A 22651-nucleotide genomic window follows, 5' to 3' on the forward strand; every position below is an offset into this window, starting at 1 on the left:
ACAAGAATTTTCGGATCTCGCAATTCATTGACATAAGTAAAAAGAAGCAATGTCAAAATTTTGGATGTTTTCAACATTCTGCGCGCAAGCAATAAAAAATTTGTGTACCAAGTTCCATACACACAGCTTCTGTCTTGGTTTACTAGTAATCAATTGAAAATGCTTGAACTTGATTGAACACTGTGTGTAAAAAGTAAATAACTTGGTACTTGGCCAACTCTACCTTTAGATTAATGGTCAAGTGGTTAAATATAGCCTTGCTTAGGGAAGGAATGTTTTAATATAGAAGAAAACTTGGCAGAGGATTCAACTTTTAATTTCATGCCAAATCTGACATATTATCTTAACATAAATAACACAGAAGTTGGAAACGATCAGGAACTTTTTTCATTCTCCAAATACTGCATCTCAAAAACTCATACAATATGAAGAGATACTTCAGTCTGGGGTGTTTTCTATCTTATTACAACTAATCCATTAGTTATTATTAACCCCTTTCTTTTAAATCTCTCTTGCAGTTGGTCATTTTGACAATGACTATGTTATGGTTTAGTCTTTATCACTGACTTTCATGCAGCTCTGTTTTCTTCCTTCTCTTGCCATTTGTTTGGGTTTACTTCCCTCAACTTCATGCTTTGCTCAGCTACATCCTCTTTACGCAACGACGTCGCCTCTTCAAACAATATGCCTGATACAAACCTGACATTGAGTTTCAGTGTTCCCTCCGCTGACCTGACAGAGCACAAAGAGACTTACTCCAGCCGTAAAACAATCATGTAGATACATAACGACTCGGTGACTAACAATATCAGGAAGAGAACCACGGGATGTAATACGTAATGCAATATCAGCAATGTCTTTATTACAAGAATATAGGTACACCTACCAAATCTGAAGCAATGACAAATCCTTCGGGAAAAATGTCTCAGAAAATGCCAAAATGAACGAAAATACAAAATTGCAATAAATTAATCATCTTATTATTCGACAACGTTTGCTCATTTACAAATGTGCATGACCACAGCAGCATGAAGTAACATGCAACTATAAATTTCCTTCGATATTCAGTCTACAAAATGCTCACCCCTCAGTAATTGAAATAGACATCCACTGACCCTAGCTCTTTATAAGAGCGAACAAAGCATCAACATTGCTCAAGAGGATAATGGCCTGTCCTAGATATGATAGACCTAGTAGTGAGCCCAACTGAGCAGCATATATATAAGATCCTATATATTATTTGGCACTGTTTGATAGTCAACTAATCTTAGTTCCAATACATGGCTCAATGTTAGAGACTGCATACGGACACAAAAAATCAGTGACTGTGAACTCTATGATCACAGTGAGGCTATGTAAAAGAAGAACTCAGGCTATGTACAACAAAATCTATGAAAGATGTGAGGAGGAATGGTGTTGACTCCGACGAGTTGCTGACGTCTATTGGAGACACACAGATACAGTATCGTAGAGACACTACCACTGGGGACCATTAGGGAGACCGGAGTTAGACAGGTGACTATCATGGCCGTTTAAGAGCTGTGAAGGATGAGGTTTGCTTGAGGCGTGACTCGTTATCTGCTGCGAAGTATCGAAGGAGTCATGCGATTGAGAACTCGGCTCGAATAACTGTAAAAGAAAGTGAAAAGGTTAAAAAGCACTTCCCGGTACACTCTATTAAAATAGAGGTACACTCCCGGTACACTCTATTAAAATAGAGGTACACTCCTGGTACACTCTATTAAAATAGAGGTACACTCCCGGTACACTCTATTAAAATAGAGGTACACTCCCGGTACACTCTACTAAAATAGAGGTACACTTCCCGGTACACTCTACCTCATTAAAATTGAACACACAACAACGGCTGATGCGCGCAGAAGCATGCAAGTGTCAGTAGTAGAGAAAAAAAAGACATGTAAACATCATCGTTCATATTAAAGGCATGCAACACATAGACATCATCGTTCGTATCTCCGTCTGTCATCTGTCATTTGTGTGTCCAGTTATGGCAACAAAGCTATAGGAATGAAAAATTTGGTTCTCACTGAAATTAAACTCTAAACCTTCAGTTCTGCAGACAGGCGTACTATCCATTACACTTTTTGACAGAAACTTAGAAATATATATACCTACTAGTTCAATACCCGGCGTTGCCCGGATAATAAAAGCCTTTGCCGAAAACATTTATTTTTATTTACCATATAACAACAGTTACCATTCTAACTTTCAAAACTTCATATGAGAAAATTGTTTTGTGCAGTTTAAATGAATTAAAGAGAAAAAATAAAACAACTTTAAAAGTTTTTAAACTTTGACAAACAACTAACTTTCAAACTTCATATCATGAAAAAAATGTTTTGTACAGGTCGAATAAATTAAGAAACAAAATAAAACAACTATAAAAGTGCTACTGTAAATGTGAAATAATTAGCGATTAATAGCTAAATTAGGTCTGTTTTGCTACGATTACAATAAAATATGATTTGGTAACGATAAAATTAATACGAACTGCGAAAACAAAATAAAAATTCTGAATGTGTTGAATTAATAATAACAATTCGTGTGTAGAAGTGTGAGTGTATAAAAAAGGTTACTGTTCCAACAGAAACTTTGAATATGACGATACTGGTACCTCTGGATACTGATACAAATATAAATATGAAATATTGGACTGTCTTTGTTTGACCGAATGGAGTGAGAATGTAGAGGCTATTCCTACTCGAGATAATACAATTATCCGCCTGAAAATTATTAGCATTCACCGTGATCTCGCAATTGAACCTTACAAAAAACAGGAAATAACAGTTCATGAAAACACAAAAAGCAACGTGTTTCATAGTTTATAGAATCGGGAAAAGGGTGTATACAGTATATAGTAAGAGTTATGAATTGTAAGAGCCTTCGTAGTCTCGTGGTGAGACGATTAGATTACAAACCAGATATTACAAACCAGATATTACAATCTTTGTGCGCTCAAACCTAGCGTGATGCGAGACTAAAATACCAAGGTTTTGACAGCTATAGCTGGACGCACAGAATCACAGCATACAGAAAACGCACAAACTTAGATTTATATACATGGTTTTAAACCGTGATCTTCGAAAACTTTAGGTTACGTCTCCGTTGGGCACACGGGATCTTTCAACACCTAGCTACAGAAAATTCAATTCTTATTCGGCAAGTCACGGTGAAATTTTTTTGAATTCCTTTTTGAGGAAAGATAAAACCAATTGTATATATTACTTCACCGGCAATAATTTTCAACAGATGTCTTTCAAATTATGCCATACAAGAATTGTCAAACAAAGAAAGGGCAACAGTTAGTAATGAGAATCAAATAAATGGTCAGACATACTGTCACATACAGCATTTGAAATACCTTAGGGAACGGTTATTAGAAGGGACATTGTTAAAGGAGCTAGCGATATTTTAAAAATAATTGTTAGAGGTCATATGGAATATGTTCATATGGATTAAGTTGAAATGAGTTAGAAAACCTGTAATCGTCATGTAAACACGAGGACACAAACCGAGTAAGATCTTGAAATCTATAATTGACGCAAAATAAACATTTAACATAGGCAGAATAAGATGCAAAGATTTGAAAAGACAACTCGTTGGAATAATTTTTGGAATTATTATTTTATATCGAAAGCAAGCCACTAAGAGTAGAGCTGGTTGTGATAATATCAAAAAATGCCATGCTTGTATCGATATTACAGTAGTGATGCAAACATAGATGGGAATGTTGCTCTTTTTCTCATTAAGATTTCCAAAAGTTACTTAATTTGGGAGTTATAAACCCTTGATAATTGACGATCTTATTTAAAAACATTCAGAACACTCTAAATAGTAACAACCTTTTGCTTAAACCTGACACCAAGTTGATCGCTGGGAATTCCATATGACGGCCTATAGAGAATTTTCTATGCTATTTGTGATATTTTCAGAGAAAAGTCGTGTAATTTGCTTTTGTTGAAAGCTTTATAAATACTATACCGTACTTTTCGGACTATAAACCGCACCCCTATATAAGCAGCATCTGCTTTATTTTCCAAAAAACGAATATAAAACAATACATAGGCCACACCTTTGTATAGGCTGCAGAACTCAGGACAGTGCTTTTTAACACGGCAGCAACTTTCCTGTTTAAAACGGAACAGTGCCTAACGGCACAGTTTCGTATTAATTGACGCTTTTTAACCTAGTGCCTAACGGAACAGTACCGTTAGGCATTGTTTCGTATTTTCTTTCACCGCTAGAGGCGCACTAACCTAGAGGCGCACTAACCGGAGATTCTGATTAATGCGCCCTAGCGATGAAAGAAAAAGCCACAGAATAGCCGCACCCTTACATAAGCCGCATGGCTCAAATCATCAGAAAACAGTAGCGGCTAATAGTCTGAAAAGTACGGTATTTATAAAAAGAAATGTTTTTCATTTTGTTTGCAAAATATTTAAACATACTTTGTCAAAAAAAATAAAAAGTAAACTCCTGTGACACTTCAAAGCACTCGGTGAAAGCTATGGTTTTAGTGATGCACAAATTGAATACGTGAATAATATGAGCTTGAATAAGGCACAAAAGAGACTTCAAACTACCTCAGATAGGTAATAATTGTTACTGTATAAACTTGTTTAATGTCTCTTATTACACCAACTTTAATTAAAACTGGTAAAGTTTTCACTGACATACTTCCTTCAAATGAAAGATTAAATAGCTTCACACATTAAAAATGTTTTACTAGCGACTTAGAAACATTCAGTCATACACTCAACAAATCAACTGATGTTGCAGGAGAACCCAAATATAGAACAATCATGTACAACTGATAGCTGAATGTTTATTCTTGTGAATAAAGATAAACCATCGCGGATAAGAGCACCTCGACTTGCGTCTCCTTTGATGGTTTTTAATAAGATCAATTTTCAAAGGGTTTGTAGGATTTCATTAAGTAAGATATGCTTGAAGAGTAATGGGGGAGTTCATATTGAAGATCATATTTCACATATTTTCTCCTGCATCCTGCTGTGCTGTGGCCATCATTAATGTGTCTTTACTTCGCTAGTAAAATCAATAGATATTCCAGAGAAATACCGTGATTGGCTGAGGAATTGAGGAACTCGGACTAGAATTTTGTAAACAGGAACTATATTCATACGTCACGAGCTAGCCCTTCAAGACCGGATGTGTTTAATCAAGTTGCAAGAAAAATTAAGCTTTAAATATAAATAAATATATCTCCTGGAACTAAAGAGAGATCTATAAAGAGAGATCTATAAAGAGAGATCTATAAAGAGAGATCTATAAAGAGAGATCTATAAAGAGAGATCTATAAAGAGAGATCTATAAAGAGAGATCTATAAAGAGAGATCTATAAAGAGAAATCTATAAAGAGAGATCATACGCAAAAGACTGCTACATTGCATGGTGTTATCAAAGATCCACTCGAATATCATTGAAAGCTATTGGTTAGATTTTAACAGATGAAAGCCTTTACAAACCTACAATAGATGTAAAAAATGACAGATGGTAACGATGGACTTTTATCGTGAGGATTTTTACGATCTACTCATCTTGTTTTGATGTCATCAATTCGTCTGCACATGCGCTCGTTTGCGGAAACGCCGTCATATTTGTAGACGAACAGTAGTCATTCTCATTCACTTTACGTAATTGAATAGTATTTTTGGTGTTATTTCAATATTATATCAGGATTCTCTAGATTCAAGTTTTAACGTTTGTTTAACAACAGAGTCGTTTGCAAAAAATAATTGCAGAAGCTCCATGTTTTAAACGGTAAAAGTCGTCTACAAAGATAGCAGACCACAACAGAATGACGTCACGAAAAAACGAAGAATATATTGGATACAGAAATTCAGAAACATTGCATGGTAAGGGGCAAAAACTCTATATTACTCTATTAAAAATTCATCTCTTAAATTTAACTAATAATATTAATTTGAAATGTATAAGTATTGCTCAAATTAAAGATTTCTTTTCCTTCTAATAAAAAGCAGAAATTTTTATAAAAAATGACACATGTCGGCGTATAAAATACTTTACAAATAAATATTGGCCTTGCTTTGGGGTACTGATAGCTGCACTAGTCATGTATAAAACAAAGAATTGGAATTTCCAAAAGGCAAGAAATCAGAATAGGTACAAACCTTTATGTCGCATGTTTGCAATTAGACAATTTAGCTACAGCCTAAACATTTACCCTCAGAAAAGAACTTAACTTAAAGATTTCAGACTTTATCAAAAATATTGGTATTTTTCTATCATTTGCGATTGTTTTTGATGTTTGGGGTGATCTGACTAGCAGGATATTTCAAGATGAAAATCGAAAAAACTTGAACACGGCTAAAACACTCAGAAGAAAAATGTGATTAGTTGCAAGGATGGATGTTTCTCTTATTATTGATGTCGGCTATTGTGATGAAGTTGCCGCATTACGTGTCTGTATTCTGTTGGTCTCCTTGTCTAAATGCAACTATAGATGTCATAATCACACTTTCGCTTGAATCCGAGTGTTTCAATCACGACCAAGTTTTGTCGATTTTCATCTCGGGCGACCACCTGGCAGTCAGATTACCTCACACATCAAAAACACATCAAAAACAATCGCAAATGGTAGAAAGATACCGAAAGTTTCTAATAAAATCTACTAAAGTTTTGTGTAATTTTATCTTTAAAAAAGGAATCTAACTAGACTTTTTCAATTAGTGCATCCAAATGAATACAATTTATGAGTGGGAATTCCAAGGTTCTTTTAAAATACTGACTTGAATCAGTTTTAGATAGAGAAACATCATAAAAGCAAAAGTCACTAAACATCCGGCAGTCAGACAAGGCTGCCGATGGTAATTATTAACAGGGTTTTACATGTCGTTAATTTTAGTTTTTCGAATGTAGACAGTAGTAATCCTTAGTCTTTCGAATGTAAACAGTATTAATCCTCCAAGTTGAGAATAGCAAGCAGAGAATGAGGCGACCTGGTGCTACCTTTAGCATTGCAATGATCGTCCTGCAAAGCACGAACCCAATGATTCGTCGTTGACAAATAAACTTTATTATAATGCTTTTATACAACTTTTTATAATTTTTTAGTTATTTCATTTTTGAAGCAATCTGTTTTCTGAATAACGAAATATTATTTTAGAGCGGCTGAGTTCTTATTATAAGTTAAACTCCACGTTCTTTTTTAAGTTTTGAGTTTCAATTTAAAACTTCCTCTCCAACTGATAGTCAGCCAGCCAATCAATGCCTTCAATGCTAGTGTAGGCTACCAGCTGAAGCTTCACTGGCCCTTGATCGATGGCCCTTCAATATATCACCAATGTGCTCCAGCCTTGATGTCGCACAAATATGTTCGTGATTCCACAATCGTAGTTGCTGTGGCAAAAGCAGTAACGAATGATAAAACAGCCAGGTAGTTCTTCAGCAGAGCTTACGCTACCAAGATACGACTTTGTAGCGATTGACTCAGTAAATGCAAAGTAAAGTATTTGTATACAATCTTTCAAATGAAAAGGCGCCAAAGTTTACATAATTCAGTTCCAACAGGTTGATAAAACCCATAACCCGTCTATACTTGTAAAAAAGCTCAGAACCAGAGAAATGTAATGATATGCACAACATAATGAAATCATTTGTTGAATTATTATAGCCTTTTGAAATACCAAATTCAGTTAAAATCTCTAGGACCGATCTTGTTAAGAATGAAACGAAATCCTTATCAAAAATATAGTTTGAATTCAAACAAGAAACTGATATCAGCAGTATCAGCATAATGCAGGTCAGAAAAAATCTTTCTAAACGAAGACTTATCAAAGGAAATATTTATCAAGTATTACTGCTTACTGCCATGTTGTAAACTCTACAATAGGATTTGGGTATTAATATTGACCTTCACAACTGTGTAAAGTGAGTAAAAAATTTTTCTTTCAAATTCAGAATTAATATATATTTTTATTTCGGAGATATTTTTAAAACACGTGCAATAAAAACAGAGCTGCACAGGGATGCTATAAGGACGTCACTAATGAAAACGATGAAAATCCAACCTCCGATCGCAAATATTTGTGCAATAATACGGATATTGATGTTTACATCATACGCAGTACTTCGTTGTTGCTACGATGTTTTTAAAAATACCCCCTTTGAAACGGAGGTTTGAATCACTTTGAAGAATTCAAGATTCAACGTTTTAAACCATTTACATGCTACGAAGATGAAAAATATGACAAAACTTTGTAGCATGTAACACTAAATATTGAATGGTAATGCTATGCTAAGCATAGAACCTTCCTGCTATCAGAATATAGTTAACAAATTTTTCTATACTTTTTCTGCAGTTTTCCACAAGAAATCGGGCTCACTAGATTAATGAGCAACGTATTACTAGATTCTCAACAAATTCTGTAAATTAAATTACAAAAAGCAACAAACTACTTCAAATTCATGTTGCAGCATCCTAGCATTCATGATTTCTATAAACCCTAAACTTACTATCATGGAAGTTAAATTGTAACGTTGAAAAATGTATTTAACCATTTTCAGAAATCTATCACGATGATTTTGAAGAGAGTAGGGATTCATACTTATGATAGCCTGTGAACAAATGTATAAAATTTATAAACCATTTAGAAACAATCGAGCTTAGCCTGTTTTGACAAACTGTTGTTTTCGCGGAGTTGTCCCCTGTCGAGCGGAGAGAGCAAAACAACAGCTTGTCACAATACGCACTGCACCTGATGCATCAGCTGCACTGAAAGGGAGTCGTTATCTTTCGTCTATGCGACTCGGCTCCGATGTTGTGTCGGTCGCTCCATTGGTAATCATAACAAATTTAGCCCGAAAATTTATGTAGAAAAAAATAAATAAAAATGAATAAAACTAGAAATTCCACTGTCACTCAGCCCACAACCAAAGTGATATTGGAAAAAAAGAAAGGGTACTGACGGTTGAGAAATGCAATATTAGCAGTCAAATGGCACTGCAGTGCAATAGGATAACTGCAATGGTAGCTGTAATGTACTGGGTGTGGGTGTTATTATATACAACAAACCGCAATAATGAAAGAAATGATTATATGTTTATATCTCGCCTCCTGCAATAGGAGAAATGCAATATTGGCCGATATTAGAAGTAAAATGCACTGATATTATTAGATTAACCAATATTATTAATATAGTAATAATATAAAAACACTGCACAATTTTGTTTACATTTCAAAACGTCATAGCTAACAATATCGAGAAGTTGTGATATTTAAATATATTTTTAGAAAATCTATTTAAAAAGTGTTTGGTCATGACAAGCAGCAATAATGAAAGGAAAATATTATATGTTTATATCTCTCCCCCTGCAATAGGAGAAATGCAATATTGGCCAATATTAGAAGTAAAATGCACTGATATTATTAGAATAACCAATATTATTAATATAGTAATACAGTAATAATAGAAAACCAATGCACAATTTTGTTTACATTTCAAAACGTCATATCTAACAATATCAAAAAGTTGTGATATTTATATAGATTTTTAGAAAATCTATTTAACAAAACTATTTACAAAAAATAATAGCAGTAACATATTACCCATCATCGATGTTGTTAGTGTGACTATTACACTTCAATAGTCATCTAAACTTATAATTAAATATTGTAATAATCTCATAAGAATCGTTAGAAAAAAATATCATCGTAATTTCCTTTACTTTCCCTGCTTTGGACATCAGTTAGAATACCAAAGTACTCAAAGGTTTCCAAAATGTTAGTTACTTTGTACTTTGTACTTCTACGTTAATTACAGAAACCTTCGGCAATTCGACAATGCTATAGACTGGTGAAATGTGCATGATATTTTTTCGTGAAATGGGCACGACTTAATGATTTTATTTTCTGTCGCTCGGCGTTTCGTTTGCCGGTCTTAACTTATATTAAACCAAGCTTGTCAAGCGTTTTGTGACAAATTTCGGCCAAATTAATTTGTCTATTTGTGTATAATCCGATCAGTGGGTTAGTTTTAAGACATTGCGGTAACCTTTCCAAGACTTGGTAACATATTTAAATAGGCTTATATGTGTTTTGTATCGTTATTATACTTTAACGACTCTACAAAACGATGGTTAAATTTGTTGATGAGATTTTGAAACAAGGGTTTGCGACGTTGTTAATGAATAATTTTCGTAAGTTGTATGCACATGCATTTATCATAAAAACTCAAACTTCGCTCCCGCTCGCTCGTTTGGTCGTGGGATAATAATTGTTTACTCTCTATTGGCTAATGTTAAAGATACCCAAACAACTGGTGTGTTACAAATAGCTTGAATAAACAAATTAAGCACATGCCAATAGTAAGAATCTATAGCTGCAAACAGTCCATCTCTAGAAACGATTTCTGCAAGCCTGCAAATGCTTCTGAACATATGAAAAAATATATATCTCACACTCCAACCAATTTATGACAACTGTTATTAATGACTGTTACAACCGTGACAAACATGTTACCCATCAGTTGTCAAGCTAGCCCTAAAAAGCGGCATTGATCACTTCTGTTAAAAAACACACTTTCAAACATCAGTAGCATACCTGTTTGTGAGGACGAGCAAAACAGGATATGACTCCATCTTGACTTGATATGACGAGGTAGTCCTTGAAGAAGTGAATAGACGTGAGCATATTGTGTGATAGCTTCTTACACGTGAGCGGCTCGAGCAGCGCGACCTCATTCAGCCGAGGACAATACTGTGTGCCGAGCAACCGATTCTGCAAGTCCAGTTTGTGACGCATTGTCTGAGCTGCTGTTGTCACGGCCCTCACAGAGTTCTTGTCTCTGTGGCCCAAGGTGAAGTTTCGTTTTACCTTAGTACCGTTGCCTATAGATGGTTGAGGAGAGGGAAGTGCAGATGATAGATTGGGGGCGCTAGTACTTGTACCCGAATTCACTGGATGAATCGAATTACTTCTGCTATTACCTAGACTAGTCAGAGGGGGTGCTGGAGTTGCAACAGACGTGTTTATCTCGAGCGCCGAATTCTTCGCTATGTAGCTGCTTGTTCGGTTTTTGGTGATGTGACTGTTGAGAACATCGCTAGTGATGTCCCACAGACATATGTTTGTGTCCTGAGAGACACTGCCAATACGGTATGTAGTCAATGGTATCGTATTGCCATCCCCGTCGAGCCGTATGCTTAGACGGCTAGACGTGCTGCTGCGAGTCGAATCCCTGAGGGAGCACTTGCTGCTCAAAGGTGTACGACCTACCGGGAGAAATGAACTCAAGTTAACATAATAATCAGCATGAACAAAAGAAGCTAATGCAAACCAGAAAAGAATGTAAAGCGAGAGCAAATCTTTAGAAAATATCCGCAAGAGACAACTTACATGAAGATGTCTTTGAGTAAGTTTTTTACCTAACTAAGTTTGTACATGTATGTTGCAAATTTCAGCCTTATGAAAAGCAGACGCTATACAAAAAAACACCCAATCTCTAGTGTATCAGAAATTACACCTAAAATGATGACTGGTATGTAAACCTGTACAATTGTTGATTTGCACAAGTTTTTCTAGCGTTTACTAACTCTCATTTCCTATGGTGTGTTAGCTCTCATTTGACGATAGGATGAGGTTTGTGTAGTGCAATGATATGCCGGTCAAGGTAACGAACATCTATGCACAAATTTTGGTTGAGATATATTGAAACCATAATTAAATAAATTTTGCATTTTACAAAATTCAATGAGTTGTCTCACCTTGTCAAACATGAAGCTATGATCATGACTACTACAGCTATTAATAATAATAATTTTGTCCTTTGATATCAATTGCAAAAAGCAATGGTATTAACACTATTAGTGGGACCATACAGACTATTTCAATTTTCGCCTGAGTTTTCAAGGTCGCTTTAATGGTAAACAATAGAGTTAAGATTCAAGTGTAGACCAGGTGAGTGATGCTCAAAGGTTAAAACACATTAGGCAATATTTAGAGCGATATCACGCTGCGTGGCGCTAATCTGCGCTAGAATTCACTCAGCCTGTTCATGCAGAGTGATAACGCTAGGCTTTCTCTACACAACTTTATCACTAGCGAAATGCATTTCGATTAGTTGGTTTTTACCAGAATGCAATTTTATGGCGGGTAATTATTACTTATCGATGTTTCACAACGTACAGCAGCCACAATTTGCTATTTTGTTACGACTAAAACATCTTCAGAACGAACACTGAATTGCTCATTAATTTAATAATAGCACTCCTAATTCTGTACACCATAACAAACAAAAATTACAAAAAAATCCGAATTAAAAACCAACATTTGGAGTCAATCGTTGCGCAGGTTGACCATCTTGAGAACGGTAAATATTTAATATATTAAATATATAAAACCACTACAAAATTAAATATGTATAAAAATCATAAAAATATTACAGTTAAGAATACAATAATCGTTTTTTCTTATGTTTTATTGTAGTGTAGGCAGTGTACAATCCGTGAAAGTGAGATAGGTTTAATAACAAATGCGGAAGTGGTTTACGTTGTTGCGTAGGTGGTGCCACATTGACTTACCTAAATTTATTAACAACTCCGAAGAAACTAAGGAATTTTATTGGCAGTTTGTGAGCGTGCCCATTATATCATTTGCTAGTGAATCGCTCAAGTGTGTTTATGCACACGCCAGCGAAATCTCCGCCCTCATGACGCTCGCGATAAGATCGCCTAGTGTGTTTGGACCTTTATGCTTGGAGGTAGACAGCGAACCAGACATTTAGCTGTACATAAACATGACAGTCAAGAATGTAGACGAGAAACACATTACTGTATTATAAACTTATATCGTTGAGCCTTGTCATGACCTTCCGTTACTGCTTGCTATCAAGTAATAACCATACTTGAGCCAGACAAAAAGTGAAGGATATTTAATTCTATTACAACTCCTGTAACTGACAAGTCTATCAAACTTGCATAACCATGTAGAAAAAATAATGACCATATCTAAGGTATATATTAGCAATGAACATTGCCCAAAGGAACCAAAATCACTATTTTATAGCTTATTTGAAAAAGGTTAAAACATTTTTTTTCACAACCAGACTACAGAAAACAGTAATAAAGCACTAACTCATAAGCTTAAAGGTTGACTTGCAACAAAATTCACATTACAGTTATTTGGTATCAAAAGATTCACCATGTCTTACTCTGTTGTGTTGTAGGTGCCAAATATGTGGAAAGGTATTGTAATCTCTTCATTTCTCTGACGTATTCATTACAGTTTGGTTATCGTCTTGTCACGTGATGTTCTCACGTGAATTGAAAGGCCAATAAAAATCTCAATATAAAACTTATCGTAGCACTAGTTTATGACAAACACTTCAGGTTTGACCGAAGACCCCGTATCAAATATAGATGCTCGCTACTTTACAGTTTTCTTTCGGCATTATTCAATCGTCAAGTCGTAATCTGATCATGTGACCCAATACTTCGCAAATAATTTTTGCAACACTTTTCGATTATCACAGGTGACTAACAGGCTCGTCATGATTATCAGACAATGATATGTACTCCTTCGAGCTAAGGTTAAAAAGTTTAATGATTTTTTACGGTAAGTTATAAGATATCAGTGCTAAAAGTGATAGCATTACAATGACGATAAAACAGACGCGTAAAAACAATAGACATGGTTTTATTGAATGCGTGAAGTATATTTGTGAAAATATTTCGACGAATGAGGTTGCATGAAAGTGTAAACAGAAACCATCCTGTAACAACTACGTCCCATTTGAGCCATTTTGGAAAGCGAATCCAAACTACGGCGGTCTCGTGTGGCAGCGATTAAATGTTCGTTTTTTTTGCTTTTAAGAGCTTGTAATCACATTTCCACATATTTTCCACCTACAACACAGCAGAGTAAAGCATGGTGAATCTTTTGATACCAAATAACTGTAATGTGAATTTTGTTGCAAGTCAACCTTTAAAGGTTGATGTGAACATTGTTACCGTAGATGATCAGCGAAGTATTGTGGCATCAACGCTGAGGGTATAGTGTGAATCAGCCTTAAAGGTTGACTCGCAACAAAATTTACATTACAGTTATTTGGTATCAAAAGATTCACCATGTCTTACTCTGCTGTGTTGTAGGTGGAAAATATGTGGAAATGTGATTACAAGCTCTTAAAAGCTCAAAAACGAACAGTTAATCGCAGCCATCACAAAACCGCCGTAGATTAGAATCTCTTTCAAAAACGGCTCAAATAGGATGTAGTTGTACAAGATGGCTTTTGTTTACACTTTCACGCAACCTCGATCGTCGAAATATTTTCACAAATATACTTCAAGCATTCAATAAAACCATGTCTATTGTTCTTACGAGTTTATTTTATCGTCATTGTAATGCTGTCACTTTTAGCACTGATATCTTATAACTTACCGTAAACATTCGTTTAATTTTTTAACCTTAGCTCGAAGGAGTACATATCATTGTCTGATAATCATGACGAGCCGGTTGGTCACCTGTGATAATTGAAAAATGCTGTAGGAATTATTTGTGAAGTATTGGGTCACATGATCAGATTACGACTAGACGATTAGACCAAGTCGAAACAAAACTGTAAAGTAGCGAGCATCTATATTTGATACGGGGTCTTCGGTAAAACCCGAAGCATTTGTCATAAACTAGTGCCACGAGAAGTTTTATATTGAGCCTTTTATTGGCCTTTCAATTCACGTGAGAACATCATGTGACAAAACAAAAACCAAATGTAATGACAACGTCAGAGAAATAAACTGATTCCAATCTACGGCGGCTTTTAGTTTTGGAGCTTTTAAGAGCTTTTAATCACATTTCCACATATTTTGCACCTTCAACACAGCAGAGTAAGACGTGGTGGATCTTTTAATACTAAATAACTGTAATGTGAATTTTGTTGCAAGTCAACCTTTAAAAAATAAAAAAAACTTCTGTCTATCTGTTGGAGCAGAAGCTTCATACATATTTTAGGAGTTGCATTCTCAAAGATACTTGTATGTATCAGTATACTGAACTGAGCACCAGAAAAGATTGTGAAAGATATTCAATTATACGTAGAGTAGTATTCAATTATAAGTAGAAGTTTTACTATATGTTGAAGTGATCATAAGTAGAGGTTTTACTGTATGTTGAGGTCATCATAAGTAGAGGTTTTACTGTATGTTGAGGTGATCACAAGTAGAGGTTCTACTGTATGTTGAGGAGATCATAAGTAGAGGTTTTACTGTATGTTGAGGGGATCATAAGTAGAGGGTTTACTGTATGTTGAGGTGATCATAAGTAGAAGTTTTATTGTATGTTGAGGTGATCATAAGTAGAGGTTCTACAGTACGTTGAGGTGATCATAAGTAGAGGTTCTACTGTACGTTGAGGTGATCATAAGTAGAGGTTTTACTGTATTTTGAGGTGATCAGAAGAGGTTTTACTGTATGTTGAGGTCATCATAAATACAGGTTTGAATTGAATGTACTTGAACCATAACTGCCACAAACGGTTTTCTTCATTTTTCCTAGGTAAACCAGACACGCTGATTCCGATTTTGTACTCAAATGAAGATGGGTTCATTAACTTTCAAAGTCATGAAGGCTTTTCACAGCGTTTCAATATCAGACTCGCAAACCAATCCGTCCCTAAAAATCTAGGCTACGTCACATATTTATGGGCGGAGATTGTTGTGTCAATTTTGTCATTTGCGAGACCGATGTTGAAACACTGTATAAAAGCCTTCATGATATTGAAAATTAGAGGACCAACTTTCATTGTGAGTACAAAATTGGAATCAGCGTGTTTGATTTACCTAAAAAAACTAATGAAAGCTGTTCGTATCAGTTATCACCAATGTGAACAAAGATGAGTTTGTGATAGCGTGAATAATGTATGTGTCCACAAATGATTACTGACGCATTATAGAATTAACGCGGCACACTGCGATATAGAGTGAACTAGCCTTAACCCTTTGGCTGGGTAAAAGCCCGACAAAAACACCCGAAAGTCATGTAATTTATTTTTCAAAATTCAATAAAATCGATATTTTATGAACATGCATAGCTCAAATCTTAAATTTATTTCTATGAACAAAATATTTGGAAATAAAACATTCATTTATATATCTACTGCTCCAAAAAAATACCATGTGCAATTGTCCCTGTATGAAATGCTTGAAAGCATTTTTTGTTCGGTAGAGTCAAACGCTATAACGTAGCCGTGCGAGCCACCATAACGATCGTTTTTCTCTGTATATTGCAAATATATTAAAAGTCCAAAAAGTTTACATCACTTCTATAACCTGAATTATTTTTATTCTGATCAGACAACAAATCACTAACGATCGCAGAATCAAATAATCTTTTATTTTACGGTTTTGAAAGTCGAGCCGATGTTGACTGGTTTTTCCAACTTTTATTCTTTTCCAAGGAAAGCGACACCTCTCAGATAATCGTTTCATATTGTAAATCATCGACCGATATCTTGTTGATGATATTTAAAACTTACTAGTGTTCATATCCTTTGTTTAACGTTACTAGGCGACGGCTTTATAAATGTCTACCAAAAGTGACATAAATGTCGTTTCCCCACGCATCCGGTAAACGACATTTTGGTCGTTTCCCCATCCAAAGGGTTAAGAGACTCAGTTCAGTTACATACCTAATGATTCGTCATCACTTGTATAATCTTTCGAGTCAGCAGTGCCACCTGAACTCGTGTATGGATCAAAAGCTATAGAGGTAGCCCATGACCTATGACCTCTGCCCCTACATATCACTCTATTTTCGTGGAATGAGTAGACAGTGATTAGGTCATCCTCTCCACCAGTCGCTATATATTTACCATCTGGAGACCAGCTGAAACAGACAAATAAAGGTCAGCTGGATTATGAGAGCTGTTGATTTGTCAAAATACACTTGCAAAAAATAAACTAAAACAATATGAAATAAATATAATGCAAAAAATAAACTAAACTGGTTTCAACTGAATTAATTATTACATATTCTTGGATTGGTTGATATATTGGCTACCCATTATTTAAAGGTTGACTTGCAACAAAATTCACATTACAGTTATTTGGTATCATAAGATTCACCATGTCTTACTCTGTTGTGTAGTAGGTGCACAATATCTGGGAATGTGATTACAAGCTCTTAAAAGCTAAAAAACGAACAGTTAATCGCAGCCACACCAGACCGCCGTAGTTTGGATTCGCTTTCCAAAACGGCTCAAATGGGACGTAGTTGTTACAGGATGGTTTCTGTTTACACTTTCATATTTTCATAAATATACTTCCCGCATTCAATAAAACCATGTCTATTGTTCTTACGCGTCTGTTTTATCGTCATTGTAATGCTGTCACTTTTAGCACTGATATCTTATAACTTACCGTAAAAATTCGTTAAAATTTTTAACCTTAGCTCGAAGAAGTAATCATATCTTATCATATCATTGTCTGATATTCATGACGAGCCTGTTGGTCACCTGTGATAATCGAAAAGCGCTGCAAAAATTATTTGCGAAGTATTGGGTCACATGATTAGATTACGACTTGACGATTAGATAATGCCGAAACGAAACTGTAAAGTAGCGAACATCTATATTTGATACGGGGTCTTCGGTAAAACCCGAAGTGTTTGTCATAAACTAGTGCTACGATAAGTTTTATATTGAGCTTTTTATTGGCCTTTCAATTCACGTGAGAACATCACGTGACAAGACGATAACCAAACTGTAATGACTACGGCAGATAAATAAACAGATTCCAATCTACGGCCGCTTTTCGTTTTGGAGCTTTTAAGAGCTTGTAATCACATTTCCACATATTTGGCACCTACAACACAACAGAGTAAGACATGGTGAATCTTTTGATACCAAATAACTGTAATGTGAATTTGGTTGCACGTCAACCTTTAACAACAACAAAATAATTGATGTAAGGAATTGTTATGATAATATATGTACTTGAAAACTATCAAATTGTAATAATAAAGAATTGACACATTACTGCGACAGAAACTGCTGATACGAGGCACCAACCACATCTCTGACTGAGACAATAATCAGAGAATCATTATTAAATTTAGGTGTGATGTGTGAATGGCATACTTATAGCTAGTTATGTTTATAAAAGTAAGACATATAGCTAGTTATGTTATAAAGGTGAGACATGTAGCGAGTTATGTCATAAAGGTGAGACATAGCTAGTTATGTTTATAAAGATGAGACATATAGCTAGTTATGTTATAAAGGTGAGATGTCGCCAGTCTATATATACGTCTCAAGTTTGTTTATCATAACAACGTAGGGCCATTATTCTTCTCTTTCCTATGGCTAGCACAAATGCTTGAAGCTGTGGCTCAAACTGCCGCATATACTAAAGATATGGAGCACATCACCTTTTCTTCTCTCACATGAAGTCATCCACTCTCCTGGAGTTACGGATGGCTGGCACACTCCTGGTGTGTTCCAGATAGCTAAACTACTAAAAAGTGTGCTAGGTCGCTGACACACTCCACAAGTGTTCCAGATAGCTGACTGACTCAAGGAGAATTCTACATATCTGGCTCACTCCTGGTGTGTTCCAGATAGCTGGATCACTCCAAGAGGGTTCCAGATAGCTGGTTCACTCCAAGAGGGTTCCAGATAGCTGGCCCACTTCAGGTGTGTTCCAGATCGCTGGGTGACTCCAGGAGTGTTTCATATAACTGGCTCACTCCTGGTGTGTTCCAGATAGCTGGATCACCCCAAGAGGGTTCCAGATAGCTGGTTCACTCCAAGAGTGTCCCAGATAACTGGCTCACTCCAAGAGTGTTCCAGATAGCTGGCTCACTCCAGACGTGTTTCAGATGGCTGGCACACTTCACGAGTGTGTCTTTTCTTACAGCTATCAGGCTTATTCCAAGCAGACCATGTAACAAGAATGAATGTTCCTAATTTAAGGTGAACGTCTCACGGGGACAAGAGAACGCCTAGCAAACTTAAAAACTGTATTAGAAATTAGGAATTTATGTCCTTATATGAATAACCAACATTTCACAGTCAAGTTTGTTCTCATTTTCAGCCCATGCTAATAACTTATGCAAAGAAGCGATTAGATTTTGCCAATAGACAGCCAATTGTATTAGACAACATAAATTAACACAAAGTGAAAGTTTTAAGAGTTTCACAAGTTGAAAAATTATCACTGACAGATCATTTTTCATTTCTGAGGCGCCTCAAGTGTCCCTAACGCCACAAAGAATCTGAATAACGTATAACTTTTTACTCCAATCTTTAGTGCTAAAAAGTAATACTAGATAGTGATTCCGAGCTAAGCATCGTCTAAGTGGCAACCAGAATATTTTTGAACGAATACGCCGCTAACAATCTCACCTCACACAATGCAAGCCTCCGAAGTAGCTCTTCATGTAGCCAACCATGTCCATTCTGTGGAAGTCAAAGACCCTAAGAAAACCATCTTGAGACACGATGGCTAAATATTGTTTACAAGGAGAAAACTCAAACTGATATATTGCACCATCCCCTATCATCCATTTGAACATTGGATTTCTTGTAGTTTTGGTTTTGCAAGTGTAAATAGTGTGGCTCTCTCCCTACAACAAAACAGGCAGATTTGACCTCAAAATCATTTGAGTGATTAGATGCATATTTTCAAACAAGTGCAGATAACTCTTGATAAAAACAAAAAAATCAAATGACTTAAGAAATAACATGTTCAATTAGACTACAAATATAAAGCTAATAATCTTGCTGCCTTCAGAATTCTGCTGCCCAAACATACAATTTTGAATAAATTCAACAAACAGAAAATTGATCAAAATCCATCAATCATCGACAATCATAACATGAAACAAAACAAACTGTTACTCAGAGGCATAAGCAAACTGGTTGAAGAGTTGGGGTTCTCTGAAGGTTTAGTGATCCTATAACGAGCTACCTGGCCTTGTTGGAAAACTAAACAAAAAACAACCCATCAATCTTTTAAAGAATTGATCTGAAGATGTTAGGTCACTTCTTTCTATAATTTGTAGTTTTCCTTCTAAGAAAAGCTCTATTTTTTCTATTTTTTACTACTACTACTTGCCACTCGCATCAACCTTCTCTTGGAATTGCTGATATTAAAAGTAAAAAAGGCAGACATGAACCACTGTTTAATATTATTGCGCTCGGTAGCACACAACCAAGTGAAGAACTTAGTTGGATTTCTTCCATAAAGACAGGTATATAACAATGGCTAAACATGTTTGAAATTATCTTTGATATCAAGACAAATATTTGCTAAAATTTACTGTCGAAAGTTGAAAATTCACCTGTTGAGGTGCTCATGAAGACTTAAATGTACAAGTTATTTGGGCTTCTCGAGAATTTAATGAAAAAAACATTAGAACCTGCTAGCACGAGCGGGCATATTGCAAATGATCTGTTCAACTCCCAACCAGCAGTAGTAGTTGTACAAACTTCATCTACGCAGAATATCTGTATGATACCACATCTTTTAAGTTCAATAAATTAGTATCTTTTCCCAGTTTTACCGGTGATAACAACGCAACACGCAAGCCTTTGTTGAAAACCTGGTTGTTAGTCCACAAATGTAAAACACTTTGTCACAAGCAGCAGAGGTACAAGCAGCAGAGGTACAAGCTATGAGAAGATAAGCAGAGAATGGACCTGTTTGAACACTTGATAGGATGGTGCTACAGGAGGGCACTGTGAATCCTGTGAATAGATGTAGAGAGAACCACTGGCATGGGACACGAGGAATTGCACGTCATTTCCTGGTAACCATGAGACACAGGTCACTTTCGTCTTGTCAATCACCCTCTAAAAGTATATTCAACCCATAGGGCATAGAACACCAGGAGCTATTAACTAATTGGATCTCGTAAGAAGAACAAGTAGTAAAATAGAAATGCATTCTTCTGCCAGCCAATAGAAGATGAACAGCAGATAAAAACCTTGCCACTATCAAGCAAATTTACTGATTGTATAATCACTTAAACATTGGCCATTCCTCAATTCAATAATTAATTAATTGTCTTCAGCACACATAAACGACAACTGTTGACTATTAGGATTAACTATTGTTTATGTGAAATTGCAGCTGTGATAGTGGAAAAAACTTTTCCCAAGTCAGTTATCTGTGAAAACTGTGAAAACTCATAGTAATTGAGACATCACTATAGAGGATATGAGGTTATTGATATTACATATTGAATATTACGCATAGAAACACTCAAGTGCATTAATATTTACAAGAATTTCTCTAAGAGGGCAAATAATAAATCATGTAACTGAAACAAAAGGAATGTGGCTGCTTTCAAAAATACATGTAACGACAAAAAAGGTGCCAATCAACAGCTTATTGGCCATAAGATCTCCTCATGATACTTCGGCAGAGCCAACCACTTGAAAAGTTGGAAAAGATAGGAAGGCACCGATACGATAGCTTCAAATATTGCTGCATAGCACTTTTAAATCCCTTGCAGACTTCATACTACTGTAAAAGATCAAATGCAACATAAATCTTGGCCAGTTTTTAAATCATTTGTAGTTATACACAGCAGTACATTGAAAATTCGAAAAAATTGGTAAGCTATGCCATAATACTCAACTGCTTCTCCTCCAAAATATTTGTGGCAGCTATTTATGCAAAATATGAGCCCATAATAGATGGGATGGTATGAAAAACCAACATTAGTTGATATATGTGAAAAGTGGGCTCGTAAGTTAAAAAAAACTTGCCTCAGAATTGTAGAGCTGGTTGGTTCGTGCCCTGACTGGATCAATCATCTGAATCTGGCCTGCACTGAAACCAATTAGCAGAAGAGGATCGTCTTCCCCACTCTCCCTTGTAGAAACCTGACTAAATGAGTGACAGGTTGGGAAAGTGCCTTTGTAAATTCGCTTATCTGTTGGTTGCGTTAAATCTGCGGCCTACAAGACATTGTAGGACTGTGATAACAAAACTTCATTAGAGATTAAAAAATGTTATAACTAAAAAAATTAACTCAAGAACTGTCACCACGTAATCAGTTATATATAGATGACTTCGTTTACAAAATTGTATTTAAATTGTTTGTACATACATATTAGCTAGCATATTATATAAGTATTGAAACATTGGCCAGCAATGAGTCTCAAAACTAATGCATAAGCACAACACATGAAACTGCAGATTCACAAAAACTGCTTATGTTAAAACTGTATACAATGTCTAAAATAAAATCTTACCTTTTTAAGACCTTTAAATGGATAGACGTAAAGCTCCTTGCCGATGTTGAAACATATTCGCGTCGGTGTCTCCAAACCCTCATCGAGTGGTGTGAAAGAGACTGCTACTGAAGAGTTACCAGTTTCAGGATAATTTACTCTAGTAGGTCGAGAGTACTCCGATAATGATGATAGCTTGTAAATGCCTTCCCTTGCAGCAAACTGTGTTTTTACTTCATCAAGTTTATTGCCTCCAGATTCCATGGCCATGATTGCTGTTATAAACCTCCAAATCAGGAAATTATTGTATCTTCTTTTATGCTTCCCATAAAATCTGGACATAAAAATATTATAACTATTGATAAATTTAATTTAAATATTTAAAATTTTTTTAATATTAATAAAAACGCTACA

At 35.6% G+C, this 22651-nt stretch overlaps 1 protein-coding gene across 1 annotated transcript; it reads right to left on the reverse strand.

Moving 5' to 3' along the window:
- Positions 1 to 836: 836 nt before the first annotated feature.
- Positions 837 to 22509, reverse strand: LOC137401174 (WD repeat-containing protein 20-like). Its single transcript, XM_068087555.1, has 7 exons — positions 22259 to 22509; positions 21770 to 21961; positions 20696 to 20848; positions 19400 to 19620; positions 16685 to 16881; positions 10604 to 11274; positions 837 to 1629 (listed from the first exon to the last, which is right to left on the reverse strand). Exons 1-7 carry the CDS (start codon positions 22505 to 22507, stop codon positions 1477 to 1479), a joined length of 1836 nt encoding a protein of 611 aa, XP_067943656.1. The 5' UTR covers positions 22508 to 22509; the 3' UTR covers positions 837 to 1476.
- Between the last annotated feature and the right edge of the window lie 142 nt (positions 22510 to 22651).

The sequence above is a fragment of the Watersipora subatra genome, chromosome 7 (genome assembly GCF_963576615.1).
Source record: "Watersipora subatra chromosome 7, tzWatSuba1.1, whole genome shotgun sequence".
In the NCBI taxonomy this organism is placed as follows: Eukaryota; Metazoa; Bryozoa; class Gymnolaemata; order Cheilostomatida; family Watersiporidae; genus Watersipora; species Watersipora subatra.